The following is a 16,187-nucleotide window of genomic DNA, read 5'->3' as shown; positions in this document are numbered from 1 at the left end:
ATATCTTCCGTTATTATTTGTTTGTTGTTTAGTTAATTAGCTAAGATTTATATATCATCTTCCCTCAAAAAAAAAAAAAAAAAAAAACTTCTATATAATCTATAATAAGTAGCTTATCAGCCACTTTCACATACTAGTATATTTTGTTTCTGAGTATGAGTTTGTTACAAAAGTACATGTTATTCTAAAGTGATTACCTACAAAATTTGCTAACCAACCAACAATGTGGACTGACAACATTCCAGTATTATTCGCTCTTATGCTAAGTGATTAGCAAGTCTAGATGATTAGATGTAGTAAACAATAAAAAGCAAAATTGAGCTTAAGTTCAGCTGATTGTTTGGCTTTTCAAAATTGGTTATTCAAAATTAATTACAATGAATACTTCTTTAAAAAAAAATTACTCGTACAATGAAACTTAAGATCCAATAAAAAGAATTTGGGGCTTACGAAAATTGTGTGTTGTTGGTATAACTAATGAATAATACAAAGGAAAAACAAATAATGAGAAGTTAAAAACATCTACAAACCTATAGTTGAATTCTAAATACGTATACTATCTGTGAGCAAATGAATCATCACTCTTGTGAATATAGTTTCTTGTATAGATTTAATATGAACAATTCCTAACACTTGAAGTAAATGGCTTTGCTTTATACGTGCTCCTGCCAAATCTAGAGTAGGCTATCAAGTTGCGCCTGTAAATCCTCTATAGAAACCACATTGATGCTCTCTATCTCTTCTGCTGAGTATTCTGATTTTACAAGTGATTGCACTTGGGTATGAGCTTCCAAAATATTTGTCCTACATAAGAGTCATTTGTAGAAAATAATCAATTCGTTGTCTAGAACAGGAAAATACAGTCAGTAGGAGACACAAATCTTTCACTCCTGAAGAAGCAGGGAACACTCACAAGACAGAACGATTATCAAGAGTAGATTGGAAAACCCAATGCAAGAGGCTCCCACCCAATTTGGGGATAGGAATTCGCATGTAATTGGCTCACATCTTTACATAAAGGATTTTTCATATGAAGAATGCAAAACTGACAAAAAGTATAAAATAACAGCAAACTGCATGTTTACAGGATTCACAGGTTTTTTTTTTTCTTTTTTCCTTTTTTTTTTGGAATATTTTCTTTTTTTGTTGAAACACAGATTTCTTTATTAGCAGGTTCCTTGCAGGTAGAATGGAAAAGGTAAGAAAAAAAACACATCAAAAATCTTACTTTATTGGCTTGAATAATATTGTCCTTGTTGATGGATTCAGGAGATACAACTTCATCTTCCCTATCACACTTGGTAGCTCTTGCTGTATTGTAGAGTTAACCTGCAGATGATTAGGTAATCAAATTATTACCCAAGTGGCAACCAGTAATACCTATGATTAGGTAATTAAGTCATTACCCTCTTGAATACAGATATAGCTAGGAATTCGAGTTTTTGATACGATAACTAATTAATTTTTGGGTAGCGGTATAGGTAGAAGTTTGAGTGAAGAGGGACACAGCATATATACAGCATATATGGGGCTCTCTCTGTGGCTATTAATCAAGATAAGTAGTTTTATTATTACAGGCCCAAAACCAATTTAAAAGCTCTAGCATCTGCACTACACAAGAAAGCAGCAACAGAAGAAAAGAAACCCATGATGCCACATGAGAGAATAGACAGAAAAGAGATGCTGAAAGGGAGCCTGGTAAGTCAGCAAAGGGCAATGAGTTGCGTTATCTTTAATAAGGCTTACATATGCTCTGTATTAGGGAATATTTTAGTCAACAAAATTAATCTCTGTCATGACAAAAAAGCAAAAATCAAAACTCTAGAAAATAGATGTTTCTACATATACCTGATCATGAGAGAGAGAGAGAGAGAGAGAGAGAGAGAGAGAGAGAGAACACCAAACTACCTTCTGAAGTAATTCAGACACCTTCTCTGGAGTTGCAAAAGCTTGCTCCTTAAGAGGTTTTGCCCTGACAGTCTCGAGTTTTTGATTTTGACTGCCTGAAGATATTGTGGCTTTCACAGCTGTGACCTACAAAGAGAAGGCAAAGTTCTAAAAGTTGATATAAAATTATAAACTAACTCTTCTTCCAGTCCCTGCTGGTCTGTAGCATATTTGAAACGAGGGTGGGGAGAATTTTCCACTGGCAAATAAGAGAAGCATATATAAAGCTCATGAATTCCAAGACAAACCTTGGCCACAAATGAAAGCAGTGGATCCACTATAAGCTTTGTCACTGACATTATAAATTCTTCACAAGTGGCTTTAAGAATTTTCTCCAAATCCTGTGAGAAGATTGTCCCAATTATGATGTGTTAGAGTAATTACATATCCATATACTAGTGTACTACTCCCTTCGTCCCTAAAAGAATGAGTGAATGACCCTTGTGGGCAAAATTCACAGGTATTAAGAAAGTGAAAAAGATAGTAGTAAAAGTACATTGGAAAATGTAATTCACATAGGGTTTGCAAAAAACTAAAGAGAGAAAGTAATAAAATTACATAGAAAAGCAAAATTTACATGGAAAAGCTAACTTTGCACAAATATAGTTGCAATTTGGAGAGTATTTTAATGCAAATGGGATGATCATTTTGGGGCTAGATTTAGGCCATAAGGGTCATTCTTTTAGGGACGGAGGGAGTATAAGGTTTAACATTAACTAGAAAATGATAAAGAAAAAAATTTAAAAAAAAGGCACAAAAATTAAGCTCAACCAAAACCCTCTCCCCCAACCAGGACAAACTAATCAAGTGGTCAAACAATGGTCATGCCTAGCAAGAAAAAGAAACTAGTAGCAATAATCCTTGCTAAGTTGTAGTCCAAATATTGTTAATAAAAATAATCCATGGCAAACTTTGAAATAATCGAATCAGTAACTATCCCGAAAAATAGTATTCTCTCTTCATTACACACAGAGACCTCTGTTGCTGCAGTTGCTACTTCTAAGACTAATTGCAATATTTAACTACTCCTTTGAATGTAACAATATCTACTCTAAATTTCTTAAACCTTTTCCTAAATTTTTCCATTGCAAATACCAAAACAAGGCTCCCGACTACAGTTGAATAGTTAGGTGTAAGATTGCATTCCTGTTATCATGCTGGGAGTGGAAGGTTAGTATTATCATTTCACAATATGTATGCCAAATTTCATAGCCAGCTCCACATATAAGCAATAAGACAACGTATAAATGGATAATCAATCAAGGCCAAGGAATTGATATCACATACCTTCTTAGCATCTACTTGACTTTCCAGAACCCGAGGAGAAAAAGTTCTAGCCAAAGATGATGATCTTGACCAATCAAACAGAGAGGCTTGCCCTCCGAGAAGTCGTCGAAGATGGTCCTGACATCAAAATGGACAGCATTATTCTATTTGCAGCCTTCTGTTTGACAAATAATAGACTCACAAACCTCTTTCATTCTCAATATTGTAATAACTATCACAGCGTCTATAAAAAGATAATTTGAATATAGAAGATGACTGGCATATGTCATTTGAAATTGGTACACATAGGAGTTCAAGAATCAAAAGTAACAAGATTTTTCCCAAGTTTAAACTTCAAAAAGTCTCTTACAACTCATTGCTTTCAAAATTCAAATTAACTAGTGATCAAAGCAATAGTCTGCCAACAAAAAGACGGTCAACATAATGATTTTGAGCTAGCTTAGTTGGCAATGACTTGGGAGTGGTAACCAAGATTTGATAATAAATCAGCTCTAAATTTGACCTTCCTTAAACCCCCCCCCCCCCCCCCCAAAAAAAAAAAAAAATCCCTCCAGAAAAAATATAGTTTTTTTAAAAATCTGAAAGTATCAGCCAACTAACCAGCAAATGAGAAAAATCAAGCTCCTTATGTGTGACTGAAAATTCAATATCAAAAGGCGCAATCTGCAGCAATACAATTCGAAGTTAGTCACTATTTACTGCACATAACAAGACTAGTTACCAACCAAATACAGAAGACAAAAGTTCAACCTGCTCTCTCAAAATTAGAAGATGCTTTATCAGAAAAAGTTGCCCATCCATTGGTGACGACCTCTGCGATATGAGTTTACTTGCTTTCTGTAGAAACATATTTTAAAATAAGTAAAGACCACACGCTCATCAGGAAATTCAATATACTACATCAAACTTTACCTACAAACATAGATGTCAATCTCTCACACTCACAAAATATCAGTAAGACTTTCTAGAGTATGTCATCTGGATAAAGGCACTTACTTGAATGGACAAGGAGCAGACTTCCACTGTTTCCTGAAAAAAGATAAATTTTGTGAGTTGGCTAGCAAATTAACAAGGCTACATGCCTACATCTATAAATCTTAAATAAAAGAAAGGTATACTTTGTTGCCTGGTCACTAAATACCTGAGCTAGACCAGTGAAAACGCCTGGTTCTAAACATCGATAAAGCTTTGACAGCAGTGAGAGAGTTTTTTCCAAGGGCGGGTACCAGGATCTGAAGACATCTTGATTCTCTTCACTCTGCAATTAAATTGGGGTATTGATAAAAATTATAAATCCTGGCTCTTGGAAGGTATCACAAACATTGTGTGCCGCATATGTGCACTCATATGATTATATCTCTTTTCATGCATGTGTCTAGATAAATGCTATATGTCTGTCATGTGTAACATATTCACATAAAATACATTATATTTTTCCAATCAGGTATCAACATAGAGAGTTTCCACTTTCCAGTATGAAGCATGTGTACTACTGTATTCCCTCTGCCTTATTTTTAATCTATGCATTTTGTATCTTTGCACAATTCACATACTCCACTTCAGCCATAGATGGTGATTGAAATGGAAAGAAAAACATAGCTATATTTGATCTTGTTTGATTCAATACAACACACATTTTTCAAAAATATCAACTTTCAAACTTTTAATTGATAATTAAAGATATCAGTGAGCATAGTTTTACATTGGAAAGCGTGAAAGTCAACAGCGCTGAATAAAACATGGAGGTAGTATGGTGTAAACTTGAAAATAGAACCCCAATAAGCTTAAACAAACAATGTGAATTCCCATTTATAGTTAAACACCTCAGCAATTAAGATAGAGAAGGCCATTTGACCATCATATTGCAAACATTGAGCAGCTTGTTCATTCAAAATAATACAATTGAAAACAATTACAAATTTGAGTTGAGGAGAAACATATTAAACAAATTTTTGTTCAAGATATATGAAACGAATGCACTTATCTCCATCATACAAATAATAATTAACTAATATTCAACTAACTTACAGTTTGAGCTTCCTCTTTAACCTCAGAAGATTGTTCCAGTTTTGCAGGGTAATCCAAGTCTTCATTGAGAGGGTAATAATTTGCTATCTAGATGCAGAGAAAGAAGATGAAAAAGAAAACTTCAGTAAGATACGAAGGTTACACATACACATAAAGCAAATAACTCAGGAACAAATAGCAACACTGAAATATATGGGCCAACGGCAAATTTCAATAGAGAGCCGTTCAGGTAACAAAATTGAGTATAATACTCACTTCATCGCGGATATGAGTCCGAGCACGAAATGTTAGTCGCTCATGTACATCAGCCAAAATTCTTTCGAAAGTTGGCCGCAGACCAGCTAATGATTCACTCCGTCTACTGAGCTGCTCTCCAAGGACCTCGACTTTCAGTACATCAACAAGTTCACAGAGAAAATCGATATTTGTTTCATGAATAAACTTTGGGCGTAGAGTATCATACAAGTAAGTGCACCTGCAATTCCAGTTGAGGAGCAATGTCAATATGGGAAAAGGAAAATGGAGTATTAAAAAAACAAATTTCCTAGAAGTAGTGATACTAAGCTAAGAAATGAAAAGCCTCTTCATATAAGGATATAGTGTCTTAATATTCTATCCGGCTAATCTTCATAGTTGATCACTAATTAGGATCTCCAATTGGTAGCTACAGAAAGCAATCTCTCTACTGGTCCCAATCAAGTTTGAGAAGAGACTACATTACATCTGAAGTCTAGACTGCTCTATATCCAACCAATGGTGTTAAATACTGCAAGGTCATTGTACTAATAAGTTTTCACAAGTCAGAATATCTGATAGCTGAAGCTGGTTGTGTAGTACCATATTAGCTGATTGTATATAAGTGTGTGGTAAAAAATTGTTAGCTAATAGCTATTTAAGTATGTAGATTGCCAATAAGAGCATTGACATATTTAAGTATTAGAGAATAAATACTTGTTAAAAAAGGTAGATATATAAAGTTAGATTTTTATGAAAATATAGTGTGCGAATATGATAATAATTAAAAGGTACTTATAGAAAGTTTACAAATTGTTAATCCCACAAACATTATTTAATTACCAAGAGAGTTTTTTAGTCATTCCTACTCACTCTGTTTTTTCAAATTGCATCACTTACCTAAATATTCAGGTTTTTTTTTTTATTTTTTTTTATTTTATTTTATTTTTTTTTATGTGCATCACTTCCTTTTTTGGACACGTAGTTTATTTACTTATTATTATATCTCTCTCCTCACAAGGTCCCCACAATTACCATTTTTTAAAATATTATTCTCTCCTCTCACATCTCTTATTCTTTAACAAACTATTACCCACCTATTCCCAAACCCCACTAACACTATATTTTATAATGCATTAAATTCAGCTTTCAAAAACTAAATGCCGGTCAAATTGATGCACTATTACCAAATTACCAATTTACCACTATTTGTGCATAAAAAAAGCATGAGATTCAATCAACTATATGTAATAAACATAATAAAATAGTGAGTACATCACAATTCACTAGTATATGAAGGTGCACACTCAAACCTCTTTTGGCAAATTAAATATATGTAACCAAAATCCAAATGAGCAAAAGAAGCAATAGTAACTCACAAAGGATCTATCAAAGGAGCCAAACTTGCAACATCCTCTGAAGAAGCTGGGAAAAAATGACTAAATAATTGGTGTTCAAGCTGATAAACCTGCAATAACAATTTGATGTGTCTTTGTAAATAGTATATGATAAGCATTTTTTACCATATTGAAATTAGCAAAAGACGATAAATTGGGCACATCCACTGGCAGCTTTTTCAATGTGCAAGTAAAACTATAAGGATCCCACCATCCAAGTCTACAAGTGAAAGTTAAAAGTATGAATGTGCCTCTTTTGTCAATGGAGACTCACTTTTACTTGGTGTGAGATTAGTAATGACATCATAGTTGTAAGCTTGGAAATATCAAATATAACTACAAAATTCCTCAATCACTAAAAAAATCCTCAAAATTACAACAATCATTTTATCTCCAGTATACTTCATTCCTTTAATTCTCCCTTCCTCTTTTCTCTCTATCGTAAATTGTATAGCTGAGCTTAGACAACATTGCATCACCACCATGCCACAACAACCATGACTCACCTATGCCACCCTCCTCCATAACTGATGGCAACTACAGCCACTGGTCATCCGCTGCAGCTACCTTTGGATGAATCGAATGGTATTAGGGACGAGTTTGATTTTGTATTGTTAGTAATTACTACGTAGTACAATACTTGTATACGAACAAAAAAAAAAGGTTAAATTCACATAATTTACATACTTTGTGAGAGAAAAACTGTGGTCAAATTTTGCTGACCCAAGCTACTGGAGGCTGGAGTGAATTAAGTAGTCAATCCTAATTAGAGTAACTAAAATAGGCAGGTCTTGCTTTAATTATTTTGCATGAAGTAAATCCGGGCTACTTTCATTTAGTGCAGGGTTTAATGGACTGAAGGGAAAAGATCAATTACTAGCATCAGGGCCCTTTATCAGTTGCAGTTAGACACCCTCAGATTAGAAGGTAAATAAATCCATTAACATTCCCAGAAGAAGCAAAATAATTATTATTTGTCAATTCCAGTTGTATTGCAATATGTACAGCTAACTTCCTATAGTCCTACATTCCTACGATCCAATGTATAGTAAAATGATGGTACAGAAAGCATAATCCCCAGACAACATAATCCTGAAATTGACGTCACCCAAGTTCATAAAGATTTCCCCTTTTATGACTTATAGGGACACTTGCAACATATTTTCATCCCAAACTACCAACTATGGCACCTTTGTATTTAGCATTCCACAGCTGAAATGCTGGTGTAGTAAAAATGATGGTATGAGAAAACATAATCCTCAAATTGATGTCACCCATGTTCATAGGAATTTCCCAATTTATGATTTATCGGGACACTCAAAATAATTTCATCCCAAACTACCAAACAAGACATCTTTGTATTTAGATCCACATCTGAAATAAATGCTCTCACTTCACAGCAAAAATTAAACGCACCATCCTCATTTATAAAACAAGGAAGTCTCTCAAAGCAGCGCACCATCCTCATTTATAAAACAGGGAAGTCTCTCAAAACAGCGCACCCAAAAAAAAAAAAAAAAAAAAAAAAAAAAAAAAACTGAATTCAGATGCTAAAAAGCGAATCTGATACTCGGCCTTCTTCCCAGCCAAATTCTAGCAATATTAAAATATCCACATAGATTTCTGAACCTTATCAAAACCTTTTGTGTGACGAGCATCTTCACCCCCCATTCCTACGATCTACAAAATGCATAAACTTAAGTGTAAAGAACATTCCATGAAATATTATAGGGTTGCCCTTACAATTTTGACAATCTTGTTAATAATATTGGCCACAAAAACATTCTCTCAGTGAAGGTAGATGATTATAAACATTTATTAGAGCCCAGTCATAGTCAGAGATGCCTGAGTCATGCACTTTTCTTACTATCTTACTTTCACATTTGAGGTCAAACATCCTATAGAAAAGAAAAAAGGATAGAGGATGAGACAAAATAATGCTAAGTAAAACCTTCATTGTAATCTTTATGTTGTTTTTCTCTTTTTTCTACAGCAAATTAGGGTTATACTTTCTCCACTTCATAATGTTCTGGACATATTCTGGTTTTATCCATTTCGTATTTTTCTTACATATCTACTTTATTACATTTTCAGAAATCCCCTCTTAATCATATCCCTCTCACCTAAAACTATTAAAACCTTTCCCCTAACCCTCTCTTTACTCCAGCCGCCTTTTTTTTTTTTACATTCACCCAACTTTGTACACACCCTCTCTTTCTTACTTTATCCACAATTTTTTCACACCTACCCATCTTTTAACACACTCTCTCCATTGCCTTAATTCTTGTGGCAACCATTAAAAAAACGGACATTATGGAACAGAGGTAGTAATTTGCTTAAAACAGTTGTTAGATTCAGAATCCAATACGAATATTTAAAGGGCTTATCTTTTACATAGAATTTCTTTTTAACTTTCATGCTAGTAAGGTGGGTTAAGAAATCTTTCCCTTCAAATAGGCTGTACACATTCAGAATTTACAAATTTAAAGATATGAAAAGGTCTTGAGTATTAACTTTTTAAATCAAAAAAGTTCCCCTAAGTTGTTGATAAAGCTCCAAATTAAGGAAGAAGGAATAGTAGAGACAATGCATTGAGATTTAAAATTAAAAACAAAGTAACAATGTGAACCAAAGTTCTCCGTATTATAACTAGTCTCAAATAGTACAATCACCTGTGCCAAGTATGCACACCCAGACCGAGTCAATGATGGCAATGCCTCTTTCTTAGAAAAGTCAGATATTCGCTGCTGCACAATGCCTTTTAGCTGAGAGAATTTGCAAATTAAGTATTGCAGGTGAGTGTAAAAAAAAAAAAAAATTAAAAAATAAACACCGGAGACAACTCAAACTAACCAATGAAAGCCGCTGCTCGCTGTACACCTTGTGGCATTCGATAAGGAGCTGGGAGTACTCTTTCCGTGATGATCTGCTTTCGATTTCTTCAAGCACAAGCTTGAGCTGCACAGTTTCCAATTATGATTTGAAAAGGTAAGCAATGACCAAACAGCTCTATTTTAGACCAAACAGCAGCAGCAGAACAACAATGACAAATCCTTTAGACTATTCATGTATTACTTTAATTCTATTTTTTACAAATATATAAAATAATCTGTAGATATGTACTATATTGTTGAACTAGTCTCAATGTAAATTTTCAAAAAACAATTTTTTGATTATTTTTTTTAATTAATGCATAAAAGCATATATTTATGGACAAACTTATGCATTGACACATAGGCCAGTCAAGTATTCAAGAATGGAGGGATTACAATTTATTACAGATAATCATGGTAATTTAACTCAATTCTCTAATCAATGTGGCTTTTTGTTTAGGGACGGAAGAAATTATATGTTTGTTTCTTTCCAGATGATGAAAAAAGCAAAATTGAATAATTCAAGACCAGATTTTCCGTTTCTGATACACTTCAAAACTTCATAAAGTAACTTTCTAGTGAATTATCCCCATAGCCACACCCCAGAAATAATCTCACAAGTCACAGCAGTTATCAAGAAAACTACCTCACTTGCAGCAGCCTTGAAACGGACATATATAACAGATGCCTCTACACCTTCAGAAAATGCTGGTTTACTGCCACCAATATTCCTTATTGCTTCATGAACCTAATCAAGACAACTTAAAAATCACAGAATTTTCTAACTTTAACAGTAAGAGCAAACACAACAATAATATATTGCTGATAATCACCTGAGATGATGCATTTTTGAGGACTGACTGGACATGAGACCTTATCGCATTCAAGGCTCGTGACTGTAGTCAACATCAAAGAGAAGAAAATTATATTTGAAACCTGACCTTAATCTTGATAGAAGAATTGCATTCTTAGTATCGTACACAAAAAGTATGAGTCATTACTACCTGGAGCTGTCGGAATTTGACCAAGTACACACTAGACTCTGCATATTGGGGATTGCTCTCAACGTACCTAAAATTCAGAATTCAAGCATAAAAATTTATACACTACAACATCCAAAAGGCAGCAGCAAAGACCAGTAAGAAAAATACAGCACTCTTAGAAACATAGTCAACACTCAGAAAGCAACTAAGAGATATTAGAAACCCAATTTTCTCAAAAAGGGTGGCAGTAGATACATATACATCTATATATTATAATGGAGTATTTTGGAGGGTTTCCTAAACCCACTTTTTATTTTCTAAAAATGCAAATTATAATTTTATTTTATAATTCTCTAAAAGCATTTATGACAGCAATATATTCTACGAACTAAATAACTATTTTTAATAGATTACTTTCTTCATCTACTACATCCCATTAATTAAATAGATCAAACTGTATTACTTATAATTGTATTTTTATACCTTTTTTTTATATATAAAAGAATATTGTATAATGCAAAGTACAGAACACTTCCTAAGCTGGATTTTTCCACAAAGAAAAAAGAAAAGGGTGTTATCAATGACCATTTTATACTGACTAAATTCTAAATTAATTAACCATGCATTAATTTTAAATCCAGGAATGTCTCAGGCCACTAGTCAACATACGATATGCATTCATCCAGCCGCTTCAGCAGAGGAAGAAAGTCTCGATTTCCAACATTCATGCTAGGGGAATAGAAGCTTGTTGAAATCTGAAAACAAAATTTGAAAAATTTAATTAGAAATGTAAATCTCGGAAAAGAGTGATGCAGTCTCTATGTTTTTGAGCTTCTGATGCCAGATTAAATGATCAACATCTAGAACTTGAAAATAGCACACAAAAGCATATAAATACCAAATAAGAAAGATATAAATATACAACAAGCATTGGAATATTTCAATTACTGCAAAATCATATCTATATGAAACAACTCTCAATGTTATTCAAATTTATGAGAATATTCTACATAGTACCCTTATATTTTTTGTGCAAGTGCATACAGTAATAAGCCTAAATAAAGTACTCCCTCCGTTTTTTTTTATAGGCAAGAGATGAGATTGCGCGAGTTTTAGGTGGTTTAATAAAATAAAATGTTAGTGGGGTAGATAAGGTTATTATTTTATTGAAAAGTAAAGTGGTCTGAGAGGGAGTGGGGACCATTGGAAGAGTGAGAAATGATAAAGAAAAAGTGGGGACATTAGTGGGTAAATATATATTATTAAATTATAAGAGACTTCCAAAAATATAACTCTAGCTTATAAAAAAAAGGGACGAAAATAGTAACTCTAGCTTATGAAAAAAAAAAAAAAAAAACGGAGGGAGAAATCGATGTTCACATGGTACTCTTAAGATTTGTGCGGGATAACCTCAACACCGTTAGTAGTTTGGAAAATTTATTGGCATGACACTATGAACTGCCCCAAAGAGAAAGAGTACTATGTGTATTGAGACAAAGGAGAAGTGAAAGAAGATTGAATGGTGGTTACAAATATTAGGAATCGAAGAGAGAAGTATATGGAGGAAATCAGGAAATTACAGACAGTTATATCTTGATTTACAAGTACTTATTTAGCTTTTGTGAGAGCCAAGCTAATCAAATTTTTTAAAACTATCTTCAGATTTAAATGTTATCCAAATTATAAACCAAACTAGCTTTTTCATCTCTTAATGTATCTTAATGTCTCCCTGATTGCATAGCCCAGATGACCCATTTTATATTATTAGTAAGGCCCTTAAGAGTAGAATGGTGGGTTGTAGATCTGGTGGTTAGAAGGGAAGAGAGAAAAATTAAAGTTAGGGTTTTCATCTATGACGGTGATGGTGGTTTTCAAATTAGAAGGTGACGCTTTTTAGTGGACAAGTGATTTAGGTGAGCTAGGGTCATAAAGACGGAAGATTGTGCAAAGGGATGTTATTTTTTTTTAAGGATGGAAAATTTTGACGGGTTAAAAGTGAAAATTGGTGTAGAGGGCAGTGGTATTGGTGAGGGCGGCAGGATCCGAACGAGTTCGGGGTGGCGAATCGGTGAAAATGGAGGTGAGTTGGTGATTTTTGTTTGAGGGTGCATAAGTTAAGGGTACGTAGGCGCATCAGTGTATGGGTGGTGATTTTCAGTAAGGGTGGCGGTTGTACGGAAGGGAAGGTGATGGCTTTGATGAACCTAGTGGTGGCTGTTTTATAAAGAAAGGTTGAAGAGGTTGGGAATTTGGGGTCTATTAACCCTAGGACAAATGAGGTAATTAAGGGTAAGTATGTGAGTTTGCAGTTATAAACCGTCCATTATAGTGTGGGTCAAGTAATATGACATTTCCTTTATATGAATGTTAGTCAAGTAAATAGAAACAGAGTTAGTATATAAACAGCAGCGAAACACTTCGCCAAAAGAATACAGGCATAGCCACATCAACGAGCAATATACATGTTACATAATAGATTACCATTGCTTGCATAGGTCTCAAAATGAGATAAACAATAGAAATGCCACTAGCACTTTGAAATTGTTTCTCTTTTAATATAACTAACAATTAGTCTTGGACATGAAACACCATAATTTTATGGGCTGGGCCTTTTTTGTTGATGAAAAAGTATAGTGTATGCTTACATTCTCCAATTCATCAAAGTAACTAAGCTTACTCCGAAGAGCATCCGCAAATTCAATCAATCTCTGCTTTTCAATTAGCTGCAAAAAAAGAAGATAAAAACCCAAGTTAAAGAGATGGAAGTAGCCTTCCCATTTTAAGGAATTAAGAGATTGAGAAAATACCAATCTATCACATGCATCGTGAAGGGTTTTAGTCTTAGTTGCCACTGCTTGATGTTGATATTGTAGCTCATTGAACAATTCAAGGGTATCATCCACCTGCATCAAATATAGCCAAAGTTGCATATCATGCAAGGGGAAGATATTAGCTGATAACCAAATCTGTATCACAAAGCCACCCAATGGACTTGAAGGTCAAAATGATAAAAATGCATATCAACCTGGCGAAGTATATCATCACAAGTTTGAATACGCTGTATCAGAGTATCTACATAATGTCTGTACTTTTCCTCTGTCTAAAAAAAGAAATAATCAGAGAAATATCCAAGTATCATGAGCACATATAACCAGTGTATCAACATTACACAATGACTGACCTCTGACTTCATGGCAGCTTCAAGGTCTGTGAACCATTTATAAAACTGCAGCACAAAAGGACAGACATAGAAACAAGCTTTCAGCTAATGGCTGTGTCTAAATTTTGAGACTTACAGCTTCGAAATCCTAAATACTTTGTATGACATACATAAATGATTAAAACAAAGAAAGAAATGAACACTGCAAAAAAGATTGATGTATGAACATCCACCTTTAGACATGCCAAAAGGTAATTTCACATTATTTCATCACAATTATAATAATATCACCATAAATTAACCTCAAATTGTAACAGCGTGTATGAAATATTGACAATTCTAACAGATAATAACATAACATTTATGCATGTGTATCAACCATTACTCAATCCACTAGTGTTGATATGTCAAATTAATTCTTTCCTACCATTTGAATCATATTGCAATGATAGCAAGATAGATATATAAAAATCCATGTTTAAGTAGTACGTCCAAAACGCAACTGTAATAAAGATACTGATTAAAAGTTTCAAAGCCATGATCAAAACAAACTGATCACCTGATTTGTGTTAACCAAAACAGCCTCAATAGCAGCAGAGTTATCAGCAACACTGTCCGGCGTACTAACAGATAAACCATGTCCCTGCCCCGGTACTCGATCCTGCGCCTATAAGACAGACAATTACTCAATTCCGACACTCGAAACTAAACCACCACCACCACCAAAATCACCACGAAATCAAAATACAGAAATAAACGAAAGGTACCAAATTGGGAGGAAAGGGACGCTCGGCAACAGCATGAGACAATGCAACGATTGCGGATTGTTGTTGCTCTGTCAATGGAGCATTCTGAATTGATCACAAAAATTAAACTCAGAACATCAACAAAATTCCAGGGAAAAAAAAAATTCGGATCGGAAATTAAACCTAATTCATTCAATAAACCAAATCAGCATTGCAAGATTGATGAAAATTGATCAAATAACAAGCAATGATAAACCCTAATTAAAATCAAATCAAAGCAATGCAATGATTGAAAGTAAAATTGAGAGGAGAAAGAAAGAGAGACCTGTTCCCAAGTGGAAGCGAAGTTGTAGCCCTTGGAAACTGCGCCAGATTTGGGGAGAGGAGAGGAGTTCTTGGGAGCCACCATTGTTGGTGGAGTCGTCTTCTTCGAGTGCAGTAATTTGATTTGATCACTGTGGTAGTTGTTTCAGAGAAGAGAGACTTGGGACTTTACTTTGGATCTGGTATGGCGTAAAGGGGGCTAATTGGACATTTACTTTGGCCTTAGGGAGATAAGTGTAGTGTAGAGGCGTTAATTCGGGTGTTCGTGTCGGGGTCGATGAGATTTGGTCGAGTCTACGTCAAAATTGAGTTATGCTACGGAGTAAGTTACTCTAGTTATACCAGTCGAAAGCTGAATTAGATGTTTCTCGAATCGGTTTTTGTTGGTTCGGGTCGGTCGAGTCAGGTATTACCAGACCTATATATTTTTTTGGTTAATTGGTGTTACCAAATCGTTATTAAAATACTTGCTAATGAAATGATAGGGTGAGGTATAAAGATGATTGAGCGGAAGAATATGATTTGCCCGATGATTGTTATTGATACGGAATATCTAAAGATGATTGTGGGTTGTGTCATGTGTTTTGGGATTGACTAAACCCGACTTATAGGTGTGCCCACTCACTTGTATCACATTATGTCATTCCAAAATGTTAAAAAAGGTGACACAAACACATCCCTACGAAACCACTCACTGCCTGGAATGTCATGTCATGCCAAAATTTTGGAAAAGACGATACTCCCTCCGTTTTTAAATACTTGCTCCATTTTTCTTGGGCATGCGTGCCGATGCAAATCTTTGATCAATTATATTATTAATCATCAATAAATAAAAATTCTAACAATGAAAATAATTTATTCATTTAGACGATTCCAACAAATACCCACAAGACTTTTTTTTTCTTATGTATAAATCACAAACATTAGTCAAAGTAGGACAAATGAATAGTGCAAAAAATAGAAATGAAGCAAGTATTTAAAAAACAAAGGGAGTACAAACAAATCTTTACAAAATCAATCGCTAAAGGTCATCATGTTGCTCTATTGATTTTTTTGCAAAATGACATGTTAGGTGCATCCTACTCTCACATGTCACTATGTTGTGTTATGTCGTGCTTGCATGCCTTAATTAATTTTAATTTTATTTTATCATATTTTGTTGTGCTTTTCGAAAAAGAATGTTGCCCTAGCATGGCTTAAGAGCAAAG

At 34.2% G+C, this 16,187-nt stretch overlaps 1 protein-coding gene across 1 annotated transcript; it reads right to left on the bottom strand.

Annotated features, from left to right (window-relative positions):
* Positions 1–316: 316 nt before the first annotated feature.
* LOC145635796 (conserved oligomeric Golgi complex subunit 3-like) lies at positions 317–15,201 on the bottom strand. The gene is made up of 25 exons (XM_081687154.1): positions 14,981–15,201; positions 14,677–14,760; positions 14,469–14,576; positions 13,931–13,975; positions 13,775–13,849; positions 13,557–13,652; positions 13,395–13,472; positions 11,419–11,504; positions 10,771–10,837; positions 10,600–10,662; positions 10,413–10,514; positions 9,747–9,851; positions 9,566–9,658; positions 6,876–6,964; positions 5,518–5,737; positions 5,263–5,349; positions 4,376–4,492; positions 4,231–4,263; positions 3,985–4,071; positions 3,835–3,897; positions 3,235–3,351; positions 2,196–2,288; positions 1,909–2,034; positions 1,229–1,329; positions 317–804 (listed from the first exon to the last, which is right to left on the bottom strand). Exons 1-25 carry the CDS (start codon positions 15,062–15,064, stop codon positions 675–677), a joined length of 2,349 nt encoding a protein of 782 aa, XP_081543280.1. The 5' UTR covers positions 15,065–15,201; the 3' UTR covers positions 317–674.
* Between the last annotated feature and the right edge of the window lie 986 nt (positions 15,202–16,187).

The sequence above is a fragment of the Chenopodium album genome, chromosome 6, assembly GCF_948465745.1.
Source record: "Chenopodium album chromosome 6, dcCheAlbu1.1, whole genome shotgun sequence".
Lineage (NCBI taxonomy): Eukaryota > Viridiplantae > Streptophyta > Magnoliopsida > Caryophyllales > Amaranthaceae > Chenopodium > Chenopodium album.
Note: the sequence above shows the minus strand (reverse complement) of the source record. Positions and strands in the feature narration are given on the sequence as shown.

What these genes read in the sequence shown, in the direction of transcription:
- LOC145635796 (XM_081687154.1), bottom strand. Translation starts at nt 15,064, where the DNA reads ATGGTGGCTCCCAAGAACTCCTCTCCTCTCCCCAAATCTGGCGCAGTT. An exon ending in GTCCCTTTCCTCCCAATTTG is followed by an intron (nt 14,577 to 14,676) that starts GTACCTTTCGTT and finishes TCTGTCTTATAG; the next exon opens with GCGCAGGATCGAGTACCGGG. An exon ending in AAGCTGCCATGAAGTCAGAG is followed by an intron (nt 13,850 to 13,930) that starts GTCAGTCATTGT and finishes TTCTTTTTTTAG; the next exon opens with ACAGAGGAAAAGTACAGACA.